Source organism: Microplitis mediator, chromosome 6 (assembly GCF_029852145.1).
Source record: "Microplitis mediator isolate UGA2020A chromosome 6, iyMicMedi2.1, whole genome shotgun sequence".
In the NCBI taxonomy this organism is placed as follows: domain Eukaryota; kingdom Metazoa; phylum Arthropoda; class Insecta; order Hymenoptera; family Braconidae; genus Microplitis; species Microplitis mediator.
This window is the reverse complement of record NC_079974.1, coordinates 18152825-18175614: the sequence shown is the minus strand read 5'-3', so window position 1 is coordinate 18175614 and position 22790 is coordinate 18152825. Positions and strand designations below refer to the sequence as shown.

Here is a 22790-nt window from a genome sequence, read left to right as displayed (position 1 = left end):
CTCAGTGAGGCTGGATTGAGGCTTACTTGGGTTCGATGAGGCTAGATATTATGACCCAAGTACATATTTTTGAAATAAATTAACAAATCTTGTATCATTGAAACCAATTAAATATGTAAGTATCTAAAAAATTTTTCTAATTTCTATAGAAGAATTTGTTAATTTTTTTCGAAAATTCGTTCTTATCAGTGATTTTGACTTCTTCAGTCATAAAAAAACTTACATGGCAAATTTTTAATAAATAAATTTCTTGAATCATTTTTGAATTTTTTAAAATGAAAGTTAGTTTTTCTCAGTGTAATTTAAATTAATTACTGGCACGTGACTCGGAAAGATTACAAGGTCTCTTTGGTATGACAATAAATGCTGACAATGTCAACATAAATATCAATATTGAGTGGTAGAAAAAAAAATAATAATGCGTATAAGAAGATTTGTTATTTTTTCTTCCGGATGGAAGTGGTAGCAAAAACTTATACTCCGATGAATGGGATAGTCTTTGTATATAGTACGAGAAACTCTGCGGGAAGTATGCGGTCAAAGGCATAATATAACATATATACATACATATATACATATATGAACATGAGAAAAGAGATGTACGACAGCACGAGCGGAATAGAATCCAATTCAATATATGACATCCAAAGCTATACCTCTCATACCATTTCTACATACATACATATATATATATATATATACATATATATGTTTTCTTGATATTGTACGATGAGTATATATTGTCAGTTACAATGTTGAATTGTGTACAAACACTATGACAAAATACTAGGAATATAAGAAAGTACTCTGTCTCTACCATAAGGTTTTCTGGAGTATTATATATATATATGTATTTTTTTTTGTTGTTGTATATAGTTTGTAGTATCATACAGTATATAATAATATAATTGTGTAAGTCGGTTAACCGATATATTGGGTGCGTGGACACAAAAGTTTCTCAAACTTTAGCCACGCGCGTCATACATTATACAGATGACAATAGAAAAAAAAAATACCCTGGTAATTTGTCATCAGTGATTTGCGATCGTAAAAACGCCTCTTATTAATTTACTTTATTTTAAATTTATTTGTTTATTTACTTAATAACAAATATGCACATATTATTTTATCCATCATAAATTAATGACCGAGATAAAGATTTTCTTTTCGATTAGATCGAGAAAAGTATAATAAAGAAAGAGGAAAATGAGAGCTTGCGTCAGTAGATCACATCTCGAAAGATTCGTCGCGCATTATAACTCGAGAGCCGGCTATAATACGATCAAGGACTACGGGCAACGACTGTTTGTGCAATTTCACGGCCACTTGGAGTAGATCGGGTAAATTGTCCCGATATATATATATGGACGTGTGTGATTTGTCTGGCACCCGAGGCGACTGTGGGAAACATCCGGGCGGTATTTTCTAAAAGGAGGGTTCCCGTCCTGATTTTTCTCGCTTCTCGTATTTTTATTCACTCGATTACTTGTTCATTTATCTACAGACTAATTATTATAAATTATTATTATTGTAACAATAAATATAATTAACAATTTTTTTTTTTCAGACATTTACAAGTGTGATAATATTTTAAATAAATATGCGAGTAAGTAAATTTACGATAATAAAATTTAATGCAGTTATAGAATGAAATTACTCGTTGAAGCAGTAGCGACTAGGGGTAGTGAAGTATATAGTGTATTGTATATATACATATACATGTATAATAGCTTAGTTTGAATGTAATAGGTTGGTGTCCTGGTATATAGCTAAAAGCGTAACCGTTACCAGTTGTGTGGGTGACTTTGGGGTGTAATTGCTGCAATGGGCGGATCAGAGTAAGCTTCGTGCTGATGGGCGTGGCTCGCTGATTACACCGCCGCGATACTGATATCTTCGGCTTTTATACCGCTTTTGTCCTATACCGACTACCGCTCCCGTTAACCGAGGTACTATTGCTGTCTTCCTCATTATCCTGCGCTAAAATTTACTCACTCACTCACTCACTCACTCTTCGTCTCTATTCTCGTGACTTGCCTCTTCACCACCCTCTATTATCCGCCAAAAACCTTCCTCCTTTTCTTCTTCTTCTTTTACTTTATTTTCATACACATTGCGCTTTTGCTACTTTTATTACTCGATATTATTAAATTTTTTTAAGTGTCTCGTCAATTATTTTAATGAGCTTATGCACACTTTTAGAATTGCTGCCCAATTTCAAAACACACTCACTGACAAAAATAAAATTTTTTGAATTTGAAATGAATCATGTCCTCAAGACTCCACTGGAGCTGGACTTTGAACTCCACTGTAACTAAAAATACTAAAAAATCGATTTTTCAAAATTTTTTCTTTACTGTTTTGAAATGAGGCAGCCAAATTCACCTTAACACTACATATTTATTTTGTATATTTATATTTTAGATGTTTTGGCTACTATACGAAAAAAACAGGATATTAAAAATGAATAAATAATAGTAAAAAATGGAATCTGTTATCAATAATTAGTACTATTATGTACTTAATGCAAAGTAGTTTACTAATTTATGTAGATTCCTAAAAACTACTATCAATTATTCCAAAAAGTAAGTAAATATTATTACTTTTAGGTATATAAATACGTGACTTATTAGTGAAAATTAATTAATTTATGGCATACATCCATTAAAAAGTAATGGTTGGTCAAATTAAGAATTGCTATCTTAGATACTGATTTTTCCAGCCGAAAAATTGCAAAAGTTACTAACTTTTATTTTATAAATTCGATATCATTGATCAATTATTAGCTTAAAATATCATTTATTCATCATTATAAATTAATTTACAATATACATAAATCGAATAAGTGGTAAATAATAAAATGAAAAATTAGTATACTAGATACTGATTTTTTGCTCATAAAAATACCGAAAATTTTTAACTCTTATTTTATAAATTCTATCCCATTGACTAATAATTAATAAAAAATGTTATTTATTCGTTATTATAAATTAATTTATTATATACATAAATCGAATAAGTGGTAAATTTTTAAAATTTTTCTATGTTTATTTGAATAGTAATAAATAACCGTAGATACAAATTTATCGATTCTTTTTCATATTAATTTAAATATACGAAATTACAAATTTTGCTCTTCTATGTGTATCAAATTTGAATATAAATAATAGCCATTTTGTAATATATAATGATCCTGGTTTGATGTTAGTATACAAATATATTAATTTTAAGTCAAAAATAAACTACAAACTATTAAAATTTTGATCATCATTTTTTTCCGCGTACTCCTTTTTAAAGTATTTTGAAAAGATCAAATTTCTATGGATAAAATTATTTGTTTTATGTAAATACGAAAGCAATTGTCGTAAATTAAATGATCGCGTAAAATAAATTTTTATTCCGTGCCTGTGGTTTCCAGTTTTATATTTATATGTATAAATATATATATATATAGATACTTTTTTTAGGTAGAAGTGAATAAAAGTCTAGACAAGACACGCGATCTTGGAGCACGTACGGGGGTTGCAAGTATTTTAGTTGACTACAGTACAGTACTGTAAGTTGTTATTTTATTTTTTTTTTGTTTTGTATTGTAAGCGAAAACCGTAAATGGTAAATGTAAAAATGCGTTGAGTGTGCGCGGGTAAGACTGCCTCAGGTTATCACACGCTATACTATTGGTCCACGCCCCGCTGACTGGACTGTTTTTTATTGTCGGTCTGCGCGATTTTCGAGGGAGACAAAAAGAATAATTGTACGTCCAATCGCTACGGGAATTCCCACATGACAACTTGAACTATTTTTTTTTTTTTCAGCAGTACTGCGCTTATGCTACATTTGATTTGATGTACCAAGACCGAAATTAAGTTTATGTACCAGAGAAACTTGCCATCAATATAAATATGACAAAAATATTTATTATATTGTCATAAATTAGTCAGCAGTTTTCGTGTCAAGCATAGAAAATTTTGAAATATTTAATATAAATTTAGCTGTTGATTTTCAGATAAATTGATGTCAATAAAAAATTGAGTAAACTTACGATTACAAATGCACAAATAACTCGATTATATATTTAAAATGATTTGGTACGGATGAAGTTATAAATAGATAGTCAATAATTGCAATACATTAGAATAGAATCAATGAATAATTAAACTTTTCAAGTAGTGGATTAATTAGTTAGACTGTCGACAAGTTTGTATACCTGTACTGTAAATCCGATTGTAATTATAATTTGCGGTAATTATTGATAATTAATAATTTAATTAACTCTATTCGTCTGTGTTTGATATTATTGGCTATTGATTATTTCAAATGATATTGCTGTTATAATTATAGATATATACTACATAGAAAAAAAGGGTTTCTTAGCGCAATCAATTTTTACTCGCGCCAAGAAAGTTTTTACTTGCCCCTAGAAATTTTTTGCATTATTAATTGAAAACGTAAATTATCTTGGGGTGAGAAAAAATTTCTTGTGCTGAGAAATGGTTTTTTTCTGTATAGTACTTGAATCGTTTATTTGAGAAACCCCATAAGTCAAGAAAACAAAATTTTTCAGGAAACACAAAAAACATTTTTCTGGAAAAACTTGCCATTAAAATAATAAATAAATAATTGAAGACAATAATGTTAGCGCCTCTGAAAAAGATTCAAATAAGAAAAATTTAATTTTGTAATTGAAACTACTTAAAAAAATGATTTAAAGTTGATTGACTTATGGAGTTTCTCAACCAAATGGAAAAAAGTTATAAAGTCATTGTTTTTTTTATTTTTTTCCACTCAAATCATTTACTAGACTGATAAAATGAAGTATAAAATATGTATTTGAACTCTGAAACCCAGAAATTACAAAAAATAATAATTAATTTCATCATTTTAATTAGACATATAACAGTCAAGAATAAAACAACATTCGAAATTTATTTCCCAAAAAAGCGCGAATTTTAAATAAAAAAAAAAAAATATTTCTGTAAAACTAAAACTGCACATGTTTATATGAGAAACTCGATAAGTCAATGACTTATGGGGTTATTTAATTAAATGAAATTGCTGTCACCCCGTTAATTGTTTTTTAAACGCTGATTTGATGCATATTCTTATTGATTTCTATGGGGGAACATCCAAAGAACCCAAAAATGCAAAAAACCGAATTTCGAAAAAAACATGACTTATGGGGTATCTCAAATAAACGATTCACTTATGAGTATTAAAATTTTCAGTATATGTCTATATATAAATATATACATATGTATGTTTTTAATTGTGAAAAAATAGCCGCATCTGATCTCTTTTAATTTCGTTTATTGGTCATATTTCAGAAGGCTATTCCTTGTATCTTTAGACCTTAATAATATGAAGTATCAAATTAACTAAAGCTATTAAAAATTATTATGACATTAACATAAATCTTGTCGCTAATTATTTTTACTTACAATTTTTTTTACAAAAGAGAAAATTTTTTAAATTCAATATCTTTTATGAATCATAGTCACTGTTATTGTATTGATAGTCAAAGAAATGATTACTACTTATTATTATTATTATTTTAGATGATAAAATATAGTATGGATCGCATGATGAGTCTTTGGTGTCGCGCCGTCACCGCCGCAAAGAGACACACGTCGTCTGCATACGAAAATCCCATCAGTAGCCACACGCATCTGTATCTGTCTGTCATTGTCGCAGTATCTACTTTTTTAAACTTTAAACTTTTATTTATTTCCCATTCCCATACGAGTATGTATTACTTATTCTGTCGGCCAGACAACTGTGTCGCGCCTTGATGTTCTGATGTTAACACATGACACCGTTGTAACTTCCAAATTCCATCGGCAATTCATCAGATATTCATGTTAGCAAACTTATGTTTCAATCTTTTTTTTTTTTCTTTTTTTCATACTAATAATCAAATGTAAAAAGTTTATCTTGTGTAATGATAATGAAATTTAATTTTGGTAACTCTACTGCTTACTTTATAAATTTTGGAGGGAAAAATTTTTTTAAAAATAATTAGTGCTAGCAAATTTGTGCACTGGGTATATATTAATAAAATTATTAAAATATAATAATTAAACGCTAATAAAAAAATTTCACCCGGAATTTTTATGTGAAATTTCCTTAGTGTGAAATTTACGCCGAAGGGGAATTTATTTAATGTCGGTTCAAATCAAATCTACATCAGTCCAAAATCATCCCGCTGAAATAAAAAAAAATTCTATTGACCCCATACCCGGAGTGATTTTTTTTAAAAACTCCCAGTGATAAAATGAATTTGGATTAAAATAAAATCCATATTCACTCCGAATTGACTCCTGGTTTTTTGCAGCGCACGTGGAAAATTTTATCACGACATATACACGCATAAATTTTTGAACCAATAAAGTTTTTGTAGCCTACCAATGAATTAAAACCATGATGGCAAAAATTTTCTAAACTGTCATAGTTGCCATTACATGAAATAGATTTAAAAAAAAAATGTATTAAAAAATAAAGCCGGTAAATCAGCGGTTACATAATCAATAAAAATTGATTAAAATAAAAAGATAAATCATAAGTTAATTTATAAGAGAATAAATTTTAAGTATTGTGATCCTTTTTCATTAAAATCTCGCCCTTTCGTTTGTGTATATCCACATGCATGAATTACCGTCACTCATTTATAATTCACGTGTGATTCAAATACGCGAGTCCCTCTCACCACTAATACACTATAATGGATATAAATAAAGTCAAGGGGGAAAAACCCTTGTATATCAAATAATTTAATACACGATACATCACTTACTACTTACAACTTAAACTACTCAACAAAATTTTTAACCCGTCAAGAAAATTGAGTTATTTTACTCTCCCGAACGATCAAAAATTTAAACATTTCATGCCCATGTAAACATTTATTTAAAACTTTTCCTGTCAACCCTCTTTAGTTTTATATTTAAATTAATACTACGTATACTTAACTTGCTAATAACGCACATTAATTATGTAATTATACGTGGGAAAAAAAATTAGTAATTAAACAACAAAAAAAAATTATTTTAAATGTAATTATATTCAATCAACAGTACATACAATAATTCTTACACATATTTAAATATTTAAATCTTTAAATTAATCAATATTTTATTAATTAACATGATTGGTTAGTTCGCTTAAATATTGAAGCATTTATTTATTTATATTTATATTTATATTTATTTATTTATATATTTATCAAGATCGACCATCAAGATTTCTTGATATTTATTTCTAGTTGACATATTTGTATAACAATTTTACTATTTATCATTTAATATTTTACATTGAAGTGTGTGTTCATAAACAGAATATTAATAATATAAAATAATTAATCAATTGAACCCGCACTCAACTAATTATTTTGACTAAAAATTCAATCACATTAATTAACACCTAAAGCCTCCCAACCATTCGCTCATTAATTATAATTAACTAATTAAATTAAATTTACATTATTAATCATTGAGTTTCTTCCAGATACCGATAGTTAATTAATTAAATTTCGTTAATGAATGAGGTGAATTTTTTTATTTTGTGTAAAAGAACTAAGACGACAAGAGATCATTTTTGATGGAAAAATAATGGAGGTGACCATTTATTAAAAATAGACGTCGTCTGTAAATTTTATTGAATAAAATCATCCTGTGTTAATTCTGTTAATTATACGATTCAACTCGCTTATATATTTTTAGTTACACTATTAATTATTCAATTAATCATTCACATTTATTCTGATATATAAATTTAAATTTTATGAAGTCGCTACAAGATAACCACTCGCAAGACAATATAATTTCTCTTTAATAATAATAATAATATAATTAATAATCAATAAAATAATATCAGGGCGATATCGTGCGCAAAGTATTTGGCATTAATATATAAATTTATTTAAAACAATTATTAAATAGCATTTGCATTCAAACTAACTATTATTTCCTACTGTAATTTATTATTAATAAACCGAAAAAATTAAATAGTGTACTCTAGACTGTGACAAATAAAATCGATATTTTTTTTCGCTCCCACACGAAAATTACGTTGAATGTTAAGTGACAAAAAAATGAATGCCAAGTTGGGCCCTCCAACTCAGTTTCAAAACGCGCGCTCGCATAAATGAGATTTCCCATTTAAATATCATGGGAAAATTTTTTTTTAACTTTGAAATTTTATGACTCGTTAATGGATCAATAAATTGAAACGACCATAAAATTTTTGTAGAGAATCGAATGCTGTACAAAAAAGGTCTCGTATAATTTTTCGATAAATTTAACCGTTCAAAAATTTTTAAGAAAATTTTAGTTTTTTTCCCAAATAATTCATTTTCTAAACCTGTAATTTTTAAACTGTGAGATGAAAAAATTATTTGACAGATTTTGATAAGACTGATAGTTTTGCTGGAAAAGTAAAAAAAACGAGAAATTTATCGTAAGTTATAAAATTTCCAGGTTGAAAAAAAAATTTTACGTTTTTTAAATGGGAAATTTCATTTAAGCGAGCGCGCGTTTTGTAATTGAGTTGGAGGCCAACTTGGTGTCAAATTTTTTATGTTACATACAACGTAACTCGTATGGGACAAAAAAATGTGGATTTTATTTGGCAGTCTAATATATACATAATTTAAAAAATAGTGCCAATTAATAGTTGTGGAATTAATCTACTTTCAATGATTTTTCATTACACTTTAATAAATCTATCATTTCAATTATATTTATTTATATATATATATTTATTAATTAAACATTAAAGCGTGTCTCTGAACCATCCGCAAGCATCAAAGTGACAGTACGATTATTAATCCATATTAAACGGGCCAGCCGCATTGGATTTAATCTAGTGACATCATTCATCGGTGCTGTACTGTACGATTTGACGCAGCGTGTTTGAGAATTACCTAGACCAAACATTCCACTACTTGTTTGCTGAAATAAATTTTAATAATTATTATTTAATTTATTTAATAAAATATTAATATGATAATTTACCTGCCAAAAGCATAATTTATTTTCCGTGCAAGAATAACTGACTAAAAATTTTCCCTCCGGCGAAAATGCCAGAGCTGTGACAGAAGCTTGATGAGCAGACACTGTTTGACATTTAACGGTGCCACGTAATTCGTAGAGTGCTAATTGACCTACCCGACCACCGACTGCTATTCGACGTGTAGCTGAACAGTGACTGACCTGTAATCAATACAGGCAAATTAAATCCCTCAATTATATTAATAGATTGTAGATAAAAAAAATATAAATAAAATTACCTGATTAAATCTGCACACTGCTGGGAAAACTTCATTAAGGGGCTTAGTTTTCAAATGACCGGGATCAAGACAATGAAGAATAATATCCATTACTTCAACTAAGAGATCACTCATCTCACTTTGCATTTTGTCAATCAACTGCTCTACGATACGTAAAATTTCAGGCTTAGCCCGTGCTAGTATATTAGAATTGACATTGACATTAAGTGTCTGTGAATTTTGTTGGATCGCGTTGAACCTCGCGACTTCACGTGCCATAGTTGTAATGAATGCCGCGGGTCGTGCGGTAGCAATTAACGTGAGAGCGTGTCGAGCAGTACGACATGTATCTGCTTGTGGAGTCAGCGGCAATCCGTAAGTCATACTGGGCACAAGTTTGTCTGCATCGCAGCACATCTCCAGAAGACCAAGAAGTACTTTAGAGATGTCGAGATACGGCTCCCAGACAGTGAATCCGCGGCCGATCAAATCAATAGCCGCCCGACGGAGTGACGAATGAGTCTGCTGCTTAAATTGGTGCGGGTCTAAGAGCAAACGCATCAAAGACATGCTGGTAAGTCTCGCCAAATTATTATTGCCAATACCAAAACCTTCAACGACAGAACTTTTCCGTCGCTCGCTGTCACGACGTTGGCTCGTTGTAGTCGATACATTTTGACCAAACTCAGCACCGATTACTCCTAATAATACTATCGCCGTGTGCTCTTTAGTCCTCACTTCCGCTTCATTTGGTTTACGTGAGTTACAAATTTCATCAGCATGATTGCCCTCATGATTTGTTTCTGTTTTATTGTCAGCATTAGGAACCGGACTTGAGGACGACGGACTGTGACTGTGGTTTTGCTGCTGAGGCGCAGACTCCTTGGGCGGATCTTTGGGTAAATATTGTGCCCAATAATCGACCAAAGTTTTTCTTCCTTTAGGTCCTAGTCTACCCAACTCAGCCAGCAAAAGAGCTTGAGCAGCTTCACGTAACTCAAGACACTGATCTTGCCATCTGCAAGCCATCATTTCTACCAGCGGACGCTTAAATGTCTTTACTCCGCCCAAAGCAGCAACTTTATCCGGCAATAAAACACAGTGAAGTGTCGCCAGTAATGACCAGCCTTGTTTAATCTGCGCTTGTTGCACAGTATACATTTCTTCATTTTCTTCCTCAGCTTTGTTCCAATTAACCCCAGCACGATTACCCGGTCTGTGCATTTTACGATTGCGCTCTTGCTCAGGTACAAATGTCGCATTATTCATTGACATCAGAGTATTCGCTAGTGCTACTACTGTCAATAAATGATTTGATGTTAAGGTCGTTGATAATTCCCAGTGTGCGCGGGCTGTAAATGCTTTTGTTAGGCGATCTTGACGGACTAGTTCTATTGGCAGACGTTGTTCTAACTGAGTAGGCTCTATTTTTAGGTCCAACTGTAGGTGCCATGTTGGTAACAGCAAAGTCATGTAGCCTTTAATTAATAAGTTAATTAAATGTTTATAAATTTTTTTAAATTATAGTTAAGATTACGTACTTGATTTACATATGACACCAAATGAAACGGGTACCATAGGTCGTAATAATCCTAATTTACTTTCGCAAACACGATCCAGGTCTGGATCCATACCCCAGGCATGGAGAAGACTCAGTAGTAATTGCGCTATTTCCATTGTCGAATTAGGCTCATTGAAATTACCATTACGTTTCAATGTATTTCTTGAACCATCACCATTATTCCATCCTTCACCTAAAAAAATTACCAGTCAACGGGAGATTAATAAATGAAAAGACCAAAGATCCATTAATTAACAAAAAAATACTACAGCATCTGCTAACGAATGTGGGATATATTGAGATGATGGACAAACGTGCTCACAAAATAAATAAATTGCTCGGGTTTAAATCAACGATGAACACTGCGTTGATGAGGCTGCTATTAAACTGGTGCAGTAAAAAAAAAAAAGCAAACAAATTGGTTTAAATAAAAAATATTAATGTAACAAATAAACGAATTCATGCGTAACTAATTTATTAATGTTTTTTGATAACTATTAATTTATTTATTTATTTCAATAGTTTTTTGCTGACCTTTGCCGTCAAGATTTAACGGCTTGAGGCCAACACTCTCAGCTTTAGCTTGTAATTTAGTGTGTACGTTTTCAGCTCCTTCCTTCATTTTAGCCAATATACCTGACAGAAAATATTATTATTATTATTGGTTTTAATAGTAGATATCTTCAAACAAACTGAAAAATTAAGCTCGAGTGCAGAACATTTAATAAATTATAAAATTATTTAATCCAAAGTGAAAAGCTCGATAACTAAAAAAAAAAAATATTAGGTACAACTAATAACTACACACCGTAGAGCAAATTAAATCGGTACCAGGTTATTTAAATAAATAAACTGGGCAGGTTACTATTCGCCTCCAGTTACCGGGTCAATTACCGGACTAATAAATCAAATTTCTCTGTTTTGGCTCATGTGCTACCAATAGAACACTCCTTGATTAAAAACTCCGATTAAATCTGATTGAAACTCAATCGGATTTCTGTCAGATTCCATTGGAAACAAAAAGTTCTCGGGAGAGTTCTGTCTCCGATTGAATTTCATTCGGAATTAATCAGAAAATAATAAATTTATTTTTCGATTATTTTCCAATTGAATCCAATAGAAATTTTTTAATCAGATTCAATAGGAAAATAATATATTTTTTTTTCCATCAACTTTTCGATTTCCGATTAACTTTCGATCAAATTCATACAGAATTTTTAAATCAGATTCAATCGAAGTTATTAATCAGGACTAGTCTCAATGAAATTTGCTCTATGGTAACATTTAAAAAAAAATTTCTAGTGCTCTTTAATACTAAATATTAAAACAAACAAACTATATCTAAATAATAAAACAAATAAACAAAAATATCAAGGACATAAATCGATACCATGACGATCTTTCTCCTTTAAAATTCTTTCGACGTCGCCAGCTTTGTCCTTGACACGACCGAAAAAATCTAAAATAGTAATACAGAAAAAGGGAGGACAATTACATGAATAAAATATCATCATTATACTTAATACCTGGGGAAACTTAAATTTTATTCGACTAGGAATTTTCTTATTTTAATTTTGGCCCCACGATTACATGCAGGCTTACCTGCGATTTTTCTATGGGCATCAGGACTAGCCGATTGTGTGAGGGCCGCAACTTTTTGATACTCAGACGCTGAAATTAAACCCTGTGCCTCTAATGATCCAGGAGACATCGAGCCATACTCGTCACTCAATAATTGCACTGTTCAAACAGGGCCAAATTCGCCGATACCGGTTCGTAAAATATTAAATACTATTTACAATTGTTAATAATTCTGTTACCATTCATCATTACAATTATTAATTATTGTTATTATTATTAATTTTAGTGGATGAATGTGCAAAATAATTAATAAGAAAACAAAACTACCTATCAGTGCCTCGACATTGAAGAACAGAATATGTCCTTCCGGATCTTTTGGATTCCCTCTAAACCCTTCGATATTTAATGGGTAGTCTTTAGTTTTCAGTTGACTGTCGTGATGATCGCCATGCCCGCCATGAAGTTGCTGTAACTGATGTAATCCTCGTTGAGTTGCGTGCCGAATAGCCGACAAATTTCGATGTCTCAATCCTCTACAATTAAAAACAAAATTAAATAAATAAATTACTATTTAATTATTACATTAATTAAATAAAAAATTAACCTGAAGAAATGAACCGCAGGATTTGCGAGACCAAGTTCTCCACCAGCAGTTGCGTCTCCAGTAATTATAGTGTTGTCACTACAGGCAAATAAAACTTCTTCGGCAATAATTCCATGTAAAACACGATCCAGATGTCCTGTTTCCATTTGCCATACGTAGACAGCACCGTCAGAGCACCCGACTATCATAAAATCGTCCAATGGCCGCCACTTTATTGTAGTGACCGGGAATAAATGACGCGACGCGAGTACAACACATTTCCTTTCCGCAAGTGATAAAAGAGTTACGCTGTGATCTGAAGCTACGCTGCATATACATTTTTGTATCCTTGGCTGTTGATAAAATAATAAATTAATGATAATGATAATGATAATTAAAATTTATAAAAATAAACTCACACTACAATTATCAGGAGTTATTGTCAACTGTGTAATTTCACCAGCATGGACACAAAAACGATGGACCAAATTCCCGGTATATAAATCCCATAAACAAACAGCGAAATCAACAGAACCGGAGACTAAATGCGTGCGGTCGTAGCGCGGAGAATGACTGTGAGGATAAAGAAGACAATTAACGCGTCCAGAATGCCCCATAAGAACTTGATGCGGCGGCCAATCATCGTAATGCTGATGGTTTCCATGCAGCAATTGCAACATTACGGTCTGAGTTGCTGGCACTATAATTATACTGCCGTCCTCGCGGCCAACAACCAGACGACTTTGTTGGGGTAAATATATACAAGCTGTCAATTTTATCGTCTCTCCCGTGTCCATCTGATCGAGGATTCCTACCGGTGGTGGTTTCATGGCATCCCAAGCTGCTGATAAGCTTGTTATTATTGTCGGCGATAGTACGAGCTCGTTGGTACTGTTATTTATTTCGGAAATTTGCTGGGACGTCATCTCTGGTACTGTCCAAATCATAATAACACCTTCGCTGTCACCGCGAATTAGATATTTAACTGGTTTATTTTGACGCGTTGCTGTTACTAATTTCATTGTCGGCGGGCACGATAGAGGCTGCAATATATTTTTGGATTATTTAATAATTTGTCTTATTTATTTATCAGTTATACCTTTTCCCCGGGATACGATAGAATACAAAAACTGTAAGGTTGATCGCTCTCAATTGAAGATGTGTGGAAGTCGTGATTCTCTGCCACGCTGCTGTATAATTTATAAAATATTATTATCATTATAGACTACAATTATAAAACAATAAAAATTTTTTATTAATTAATATTTATCGAGTTTCCAACTAGTTTAAATCTACGGTTGAACACACGAGTAAAAAGAAATAAATAATTAGTACGTTTGAATCAGATCAAACGAATCAAAAGTAAGACAGAGGATTTAAAACCAATAAAAAACCATCCACAATATTTATACAATTTAATATGAGTGATTTTTAGAAAAGGGTTAATGAAGTGAAGATGAAGGAATGACGATAATTGATTAAGGACATTCTCAGACAGTGCCTCTCACTTTTTGAAAATATTCGATGACCTTAATTTTGATCGGGATCGTCGTCTAAGAAATTCTATAGAAAATCTAGACCCAGGGCTCGGTGTTGGGAAAAAAATTTTTTTCCTTAACTTCTGTGTGCTAGCGTTCATCCAGAAGACTCGTTTGATACCCCTGAGGTCAAACATCCAACAGACGGCTTCATTTTGGTCGGGATCGTCTAAGAAATTCTATAGAAAATCCATCGAAAATCTAGACTCAGCTCCCCGAGTTAGCAAACAGCGGAAGCTTTGGGGTTTTCCCGCAGTGTGAGCAGTTTTTCACATTTTTTTAATTAGTTGATAAAATTTTTCTGTGCTTATGACAGTTCATGGTAAAAAAAATTAATATTTTAAACAAAGAATCAAAAATAAACTATTTTGAAGTATGAAATGGATAGAACAATCATAGAAACTTTTTCTGATCCGTTTCCATGATTATTTTCCGTTTTCTGACATCGGAAATTCCGTTTTCGACGTCGGAAATTTCAAACATCAAATAAACCCGTATGAAAATAACATATATGGTCAAAATATATGTAAAAATATATGATAAATGTCAGAAAATATATGTGGCGAATTTAACTATATTTTCTGATATATTTTTTTTTATATTAAAAAATTATGCGATTATGCATACCCATATACATATGCATACACCGAATGAAATATATGCTTAAACATAACAAAGAAAATATATGGTGCCATATATATTATAAATTATATGCTACCATATATTTCATTTCATATAAAAATTTTATATTTTTTTAATATAAAAAGAAATATATCAATACAATATATTACAAGGTAAATGTAAATGTATATATTTGATGAGTAAATATATATAGCTTAATATAAAAAACATACAAGTAACATATATGAATACATATATTTACTACTGTATATAATTTTATATTAAATCGGCGAAAATCTCTATATGACTTTTTATAATATACAATATAATATATCATATATTTTTCGTTGCAACCATATATGATTTTATGTATTTTAACCATATATTGTTTTTTCATACGGGTAGCAAATATCAAATTCGACTCCGCTGTCCATCTTACAGCATTAAATTAATTTTAGATCAGTCATTTAATATTTTCAAAAAGTGGACGGTATTTTCTGAGACTGCCCTTAATAGAATGAAGATATAGTGATAGATATATGCAGGATAAATATGTATGTAGTATGTAGATAAGATTAAAAATGTTAGAGTTAGCGAGAAATTATACAGGTATTATGTAAATGGTTATAACGGGTTACCTGCTGAGAGCCTTGCCCTTCAGCTTGCTACAATAGACCAAGTCCCCAATCCCCCGGAGATTTTGTAGGTAGAAGTGATCAAGTTATTATATGAAAAGAAACATCACCGTAAAAAAATATAGATGGATGTAATAAATCAGCCGTTGAGACTAAACATAATATAATTAATGAATCGAAATATGAAATGATTTTTTAATCTTATTAATTATTTCTTCTGGATTACGATGCGATAATGATCCCCATCCTAAATACTCTCTTGTAATGTTAAGTTTTCTTAAATTATTAAAATACGCATGGATTAATGATTAATGACAATGACATTTAATGATTACGATATAACGGTAATTAATATCTTGAGATCATTTTTTTTTAATAAGCCAAGTCCTGATTCATATTTTAGTAAAAATAAATCCCAATATTAAATGAAAGTCATTTTTTTTTTAATGAAAATCCGATTTCCACATGAGTTTTAAAGAATTAATTTCATCCCTGTGCTGAATTTTTAAATAAATCATCGGGTATTTAAAAAAAATTAAACATTTATTGATGAGGACTAGGGTGTTTAAAAAAAAAAACAATTTTTTTTTATGGTATCCAAAAATTGAAAGTATAACTAAAAATAAAAATTTTGGTGCCATTCCGAGCTCTTAATAATGATATTAAGGTTTGCCTCAATCCGTTTTTCTATTTTCCATTTAAATAACTCGGAAAAAAAAATTTTTTTTTTTAGAATTTTCCAGCTCATAAACCAATAAACGGATTTTTATGCACAATAAATATTTTTGTAGGAAATTGAACGCTCTGCAAAAAAGTCTCTTATCAATTTTTGATAAATCCCACTGTTCAAAAGTTATTTAAGCTTCAAGTCAAATTTATAGTAAATTTTGAGATTTTTTTACTTTTCCTGCGAAACTATCAGTCTTATCATAAAATATTACAGGAACTTTTTTGTAGATAATTTTATTCCTTACAAATTATTACAAATAAAGTTTTTCGAAATTCTGCGTTGTTTTCAAGTTATTTCCATTTCAATGTCAAGCTCTAAAAAAATAGATTTCTGATTAATTTTAAGACACTTTTTTGTAGAGCGTTCAATTTCCTACAAAAACATTAATTGTGCATAAAAATCCGTTGATTGGTTTATGAGCTGGAAAATTCTAAAAAAAAAAAATTTTTTTTTCTAGTTATTTAAATGGAAAATAGAAAGATGAATTGAGGCAAACCTTAATATTATTATTAAGAGCTCGGATTGGCACCAAAATTTTTATTTTCAGGTATACTTCAATTTTTGAATACCAAAAAAAAATTTGTTTTTTCTGAAACACCCTAATGAGGACAAATGGAACATGAAGCGATTTTGTGTTCGATTATGGACACACTAAAAATTAAGATATTCTATACTGGTAATAAAAAAAATTTTAATAAAATAAGAGTAAGGACGAAATAATTTAGCGACATAAAATCATAAAAGTTGTTGGTCTAATTAAAAATTATACGTGACGACAATGATTAATAAAATATCACAAGTGTTTTTGATAAATATTCAGCTTAAAGATAATCGTAATTGTGTCAGCAAAATATGAATTGAGACTCGGGTTATTAAAAAAAAAAATTTTTCTGCAACTCTTTAAAAAAATAACAAAGTTGTGAATAATTAAATATATATTTAAAAATGTTACGCACTTTGATGGTAATTTATAGATGTAACCATGGCCTTCATCAGTCCAAATTAATACTTGATCTGTTGATAAGAAATCTCCAGCTACCCAACGTTCCTTCTGAGGTGCATTCACTGAACAAAGTAATGAAAAATCAGCAGCATCGTAGACCTGTTTAAAAAAAAAATAATAATTGTGAATTATTATAATATTTTATCAGATGATACAATCGTTAAAAAAAATGATATATTTACCTGCCAACTATTAGAACAGACAATCAAAACTGTCCGATGGTTGTACGCGCAGCAGGTCATGGCAAGAGCATTCAGACACTTGATCTGTTTGCTCTCGTTCTCATAAATCGGATCCTTGGCTTGTTGCTCCTTTCCAAAAAGTGACCAGACTTTGACAGTACCCGTTGTCGTGATTGCAAGTACCACGTCATCTTTAAAAATTGATCAATCAGCTATTGCAATTGTGGTCTTATTCATTAACGTTTTAATAAATGAACAGTTAAAGCGAATGGTTTTGTTGATTTGTTTATTATTTTTTTTTCTTTATCAATCGTTTAAACACAAATGAGTCTAACTCTAGTGTAGTTTATAACGAAACCTTTGACGGATCATATCATTCTTTGTCATTTTATTTTTCTGCCCATGATTACACAATGCAATTCATGCCCATGCGCTATTATTTATATTAATAAGTACACTGTAAAAAATCGGGAGTGAATTTGGAGTGATTACGAATGTTTTTAAAATTCAAATTCACTTTCTTACTCGGAGTTCCGGAGACGAAAAAAAATCACTCCGCATACGGAGTAAAGTGGGAGCTTGTTTTTTCAGCGGAGTGATTTCGGAGTGATCTGGATTTTATTTCACTCCGATTCGGAGTTCGAATATTGAAAGAAACTCTCATTCGGAGTAAATTTCACTCCGGACTGGAGTTTCAATATTAAAATAAATTCACCTTTGGAGTAAATTTTACTCCGGGATTAAATAAAAAGTCCTCTCCTCATTCACTCCATATTTAATCCGCATTCACTCCAACAATTTTTTAGTGTAAATTTAAATATAAATATAAAAATAAATAAGACGTAAAAAAACAAAAAAAAAGCAGAGTTATTAAAAAATAAAGTAACAATTTAAACGATTGCTTAAAATTGTTGACAGTAGCAGCGCTAGTATAATTTTAATTAAAAAAAGTCTATAAACTGATAACCAAGCGATAACGTTACATTGTATTGTTAAATATTTACTCAGCCTTGAATTAAATTTTTTTAAAAATATATTATTTCCTATCAAAAATAAGCGTTGGCATTCGAACAAGTAAGCGCTTGATAAATAAATTACAAATGATAAACACAATAAATAAATAAACAAATGATTATAATTAAAAGAAAATTTATGAGTGCACATTTATCTATCAACTATTTATTTTTTTTTTTGAATATCTACTGTGTGAATTGATTGTAAATGTAGGCAGGAAAATGAATTTATTGTATTGTTATTAATGTAATTATGATTAATGATTAATGATAGTAATGATAGTGACTAAAAAGTGTGAATGAATTTTTTTGAAAATGATTAATGAAAGGCAACAAAGGTCAGAAGTCTTAATCAGATTGAAGATTCAACAAAAAAAGGTCTTTCTACCCTTTTCTTTTTTAGAACCAGCCCTTCTTTTTCATGCTGCAACATCGTAATTTAAATTAAAAAAGTATTTGTTAACCGCTAATAAGTTTTAAACTCTTAATCCCAGAAGCTAAAAAATATTTTAGTTAATTTATATAAATATTTAATCAACTTGTTAGTATACAAAAGTGATTTAATATCAATCACAGGCGTTTATTATTTCCTCACATTTAATTTACTGTTCAAAGTCTATTGTTTTTATCTAAAATATCTATAAAGTGACGTTGAAGACAAACTGATTAGTTTTATTTATTTATATTTGTTATTTTTTTTTACTATTGCCTCGTATTATTTTTTACTTTATTACTTTACAACAAAAATAATAAAAGGGTAATAGTGTAGAGTAATAATAATTATTATTACTGTTATTATTTATATAAATAAAAAATAAGGGAGAGAAGCGTATGTGAGATGAAGTGTAACTAACTTGTGTGTACTAAGAACCGACCTTTCCGTTTGGCCGGCCTCAGTACTTGTAATGCGCTAATCCAATCTGGATTTACACGTGAACTTAACGTGTATAATATTTCCAGACTGAATGGGTCCATTACTAAAACTTCTGGATAATATCTGTAATAATATAAAATTATTAATTTTTTTTATAAATATTAATATTTAAATATAAACTTAAGCTTATACTTAAAAATATCTATCACTCATGAGTTCATGACATAAATAGATTTTGAATTTTAAATATAAATAAATTCAAGTGGACGGAAGTAAATTAAATTGATAGCACTAATTATTAAATTTATACCAATGGTGATATTATTTAATTAAATTACCCAGAACAAAATAATGAAACTTTGTCACTGCCTGTTGAAACGTAAGCAAACATCTGAGTATGGACGTAGGCAATTTTAACATTTTCGCGGCAATTTCCATTTACTAAATCCCAGGTACACATTTCCCCATTCTCACTGCAGCTGACGATGTAATCCAACTCCAAGACGTCACTTGCACGGCTGAGGCACATCACTGAACCCGTGTGTCCGACCAAAAGACATCTAGGTGTCATCTGTCATGAAAAAAAATGGGATAGTAAAGTTAGCGGACGTCTGACAATTTTTAAAACTTTTAAATAATAAATAAAAATGTTTATAAACTAAAAATTAAAAAATGCATGTTTAGAAAATTCAAAATTCAGTCCATGCATTTTTTAAAAATTTTATTGTTTTAATTATTTAATTTTTTTATATGTAATAAAAAAATGTCGTATGTCTGCTACATTTTCACTCATAAAATAATTGTAGTTTTTATTTAAATTATTCAATACTTAGTTGATAATTTATTTTTTCATTTTAGAGTAAACTTTCCTGTCCCCAACTTCCTTAAAAATCATATTGACTCTCAAGTTATTTTTCGTGATGCTGACAATAGCCGACAATAAAAAACTTTCTTTTAAATAAACAATTAAAATACTTGTAGAAAAAAATTTTCAAAAATTGCATATCTAAAACTATTGTATATACAAAAATTAAAAATTGTCTGATATCTGGTACTTTCTTTATCATTATTTATCAATGATCCTGGAGTTAGCAGACAATTAAAAATTTTTGGAGTTTTTTTTTTCAACAAATCAATTGCAAAAAAAAAAAACTAAAAATATGCACTTGTAGAGAATTTAAAAAACTACAGGTGCAATTTTTTTTTTTATAATTTACTGTCTAAAATAAAATCCAAAAATTATAAGACGCCTGCTAACTTCAGTATCATTATTTATCACCATCAAAACATTGACTAACTTTTTTTTTACAGTCTTAAAATTATTGTCAATAAAATGTCAAAGGAGTTGGATAATGACAGAGGAGCTGTCAGTGTTATTTAGCTCTTAAATATAAATTACCTTGAGCGTCTCAGGATCAACTTGCCATAGACAAATGTGACCATCATAACATCCCGTGACCAAGGTCTTCTGATCACGAGACAAGTACATGCATGATATACAGTGGGTGGGTGGTACTTTACCCCAAAGAACGATTGGAACCACTAAACTTCCTTCTTCAGTCATGTTGAGCCAACCTAAAAAGTAGATCATCATCATCAATAAATCATCTATTGTTGTTATTATTCTATTTGTATCAAATAAAAAAATAAATAAATAAATAGAAAGCATTGATTGTTGGCATTGATAGCCAATCAGGCTTGACAAGTCAAGTGTCTTATTTTTACGTGACACTATACGTGCATTTTAATAATTTATTTAATGAGTTAAATTATCAATATTATTATTTAATTATTTTTATTATTATTATTGAATTAATATTTACCTATTTACCCGGTTGACAGCAACTAAATTATCAAGACTAATGGCAAAATATGCCAAAATATAATTGTTAAGTATTACTACAATTTTACTACCAGAGACATTTTGTCTGCTGCCAAATATATAAAAAAATATATGAATTATTATTATTATTTTTTATTTTTGTTAAAGAATAAAATTTGATACATGGCTTTGGAACCTCCCAATGTAGCCAACACAAAAATCTATCACTTAAATCTACATTCACATGAGAAAAGCGCGGGCTATTTAATTTAATAGAATATGATTTGTTGGTTCGTCTTATAGTTAAATTTTATCCTGAAAAATTTGACGTTTCGAATTATAATAAGTATTGACATAAAGATTCTTTCAAAATTTAAAGTTAGTCTCTCAAATATTTCTGAAACATTTATTTAAAATATTTGTAAATTATAATTTATATAAAAATATTTTTTTTAATGTTAAGAATAAATATTATATAATTTAGTTTATTGTCATTATTATTTAATTTTATCATTATTTGATTTATTTATGAGTTATTAAACTAAATATTACAATTTTACATACATTTTGAATTATTTGCAACATTAAAAAATATTTCAACTACATCATACATAACAATCCTCCCTTTTTCTATTTTTTAAAATTACATTTAACATTTACATAAATTATAAATTCAATCTTTCACGCGTTTTTATCTATCTAGTAAATCGTCTTAAATTATTATTATTTTCTATATTAACTTTATTATTCATTCTAATTTTTGAACTTCTATTTATTGTATTAGTCTTATCATTATTTTGTATTATTTCCTTTTTATTTACATTGTCATTTTTTACAATTATTATTAGAATTAATTGAAGACCAATTACTTAATACTTATTCATAACAGAGCCTTCAATACCATCACTACAAATTAATAAGATCTTGGGCTCACTCTCGAACTTTGACGCCGTAGATTGGAAAGGTGAGACAGCACTTGAAGTTGCCACCAACAAAAGATACCTACCAGGAATAAAGCTTTTGCTGGCGTGTTTTTCTACGAGACTTAACAAATATCCTTCCATACAGTCATAGAAACTGTGGGAATTTCCACTTGGCTATAAATATTTCAAGAATGGGCATTAAAAAAAAACCTGGACACATTAAACGACAGTTTTTAAGTGAAATAAACTGAAGTTTACTTACATGGGGTGCAGCAAATGCCGAGAACTCAACTTTTAAGGAAGTTATCATCATACGAAATTAAGTTAGTGAAATCTTTGAATGTAAATGTGATAAGCATATATTTCAATTAAAATTTAATGTTGACTAAAAACTTCGAAGATATGGAGTTAAAACCGTAAGATGGATGGTGGAGATTGAAGGGTTCATCTATCATGGGAAAT

At 29.8% G+C, this 22790-nt stretch overlaps 1 protein-coding gene and 1 long non-coding RNA gene across 10 annotated transcripts; one reads left to right on the top strand and one right to left on the bottom strand.

Annotated features, from left to right (window-relative positions):
• The first annotated feature begins 1687 nt into the window (after positions 1-1687).
• LOC130669671 (uncharacterized) lies at positions 1688-5990 on the top strand. The gene is made up of 3 exons (XR_008990231.1): positions 1688-1949; positions 3468-3556; positions 5556-5990. It is a non-coding gene; the product is annotated as an uncharacterized LOC130669671 (long non-coding RNA).
• Positions 5991-8731: 2741 nt separating this feature from the next.
• On the bottom strand, positions 8732-21562 carry LOC130669249 (WD repeat-containing protein 7). 9 transcript variants are annotated; one of them, XM_057472009.1, is made up of 18 exons: positions 21407-21562; positions 20983-21158; positions 19922-20154; positions 19564-19706; positions 17697-17887; positions 17468-17613; positions 15785-15811; positions 14087-14177; positions 13407-14030; positions 13009-13340; positions 12732-12937; positions 12426-12563; positions 12214-12282; positions 11358-11459; positions 10804-11016; positions 9284-10740; positions 9009-9206; positions 8732-8945 (listed from the first exon to the last, which is right to left on the bottom strand). In XM_057472009.1, the coding sequence occupies exons 2-18, from the start codon at positions 21145-21147 to the stop codon at positions 8760-8762; spliced, it is 4521 nt and encodes a 1506-aa protein (XP_057327992.1). In that variant the 5' UTR covers positions 21148-21158; positions 21407-21562; the 3' UTR covers positions 8732-8759. The 9 variants fall into 9 exon arrangements, with proteins under 9 accessions (XP_057327992.1, XP_057327993.1, XP_057327994.1 ...); XM_057472010.1 differs by having other exon boundaries at positions 14087-14174; XM_057472011.1 differs by having other exon boundaries at positions 19585-19706; positions 21407-21561.
• Positions 21563-22790: the final 1228 nt, after the last annotated feature.

Excerpts from the sequence above, each read along its gene's own strand:
- LOC130669249 (XM_057472009.1), bottom strand. The coding sequence starts at position 21,147 with ATGACTGAAGAAGGAAGTTTAGTGGTTCCAATCGTTCTTTGGGGTAAA. Across the intron at positions 17,614-17,696 it reads TCTGTTCTAATAGTTGGCAG|GTCTACGATGCTGCTGATTT; the intron begins GTAAATATATCA and ends TTTTTTAAACAG. Across the intron at positions 11,017-11,357 it reads GTTAAATCTTGACGGCAAAG|GTGAAGGATGGAATAATGGT; the intron begins GTCAGCAAAAAA and ends TAATTTTTTTAG.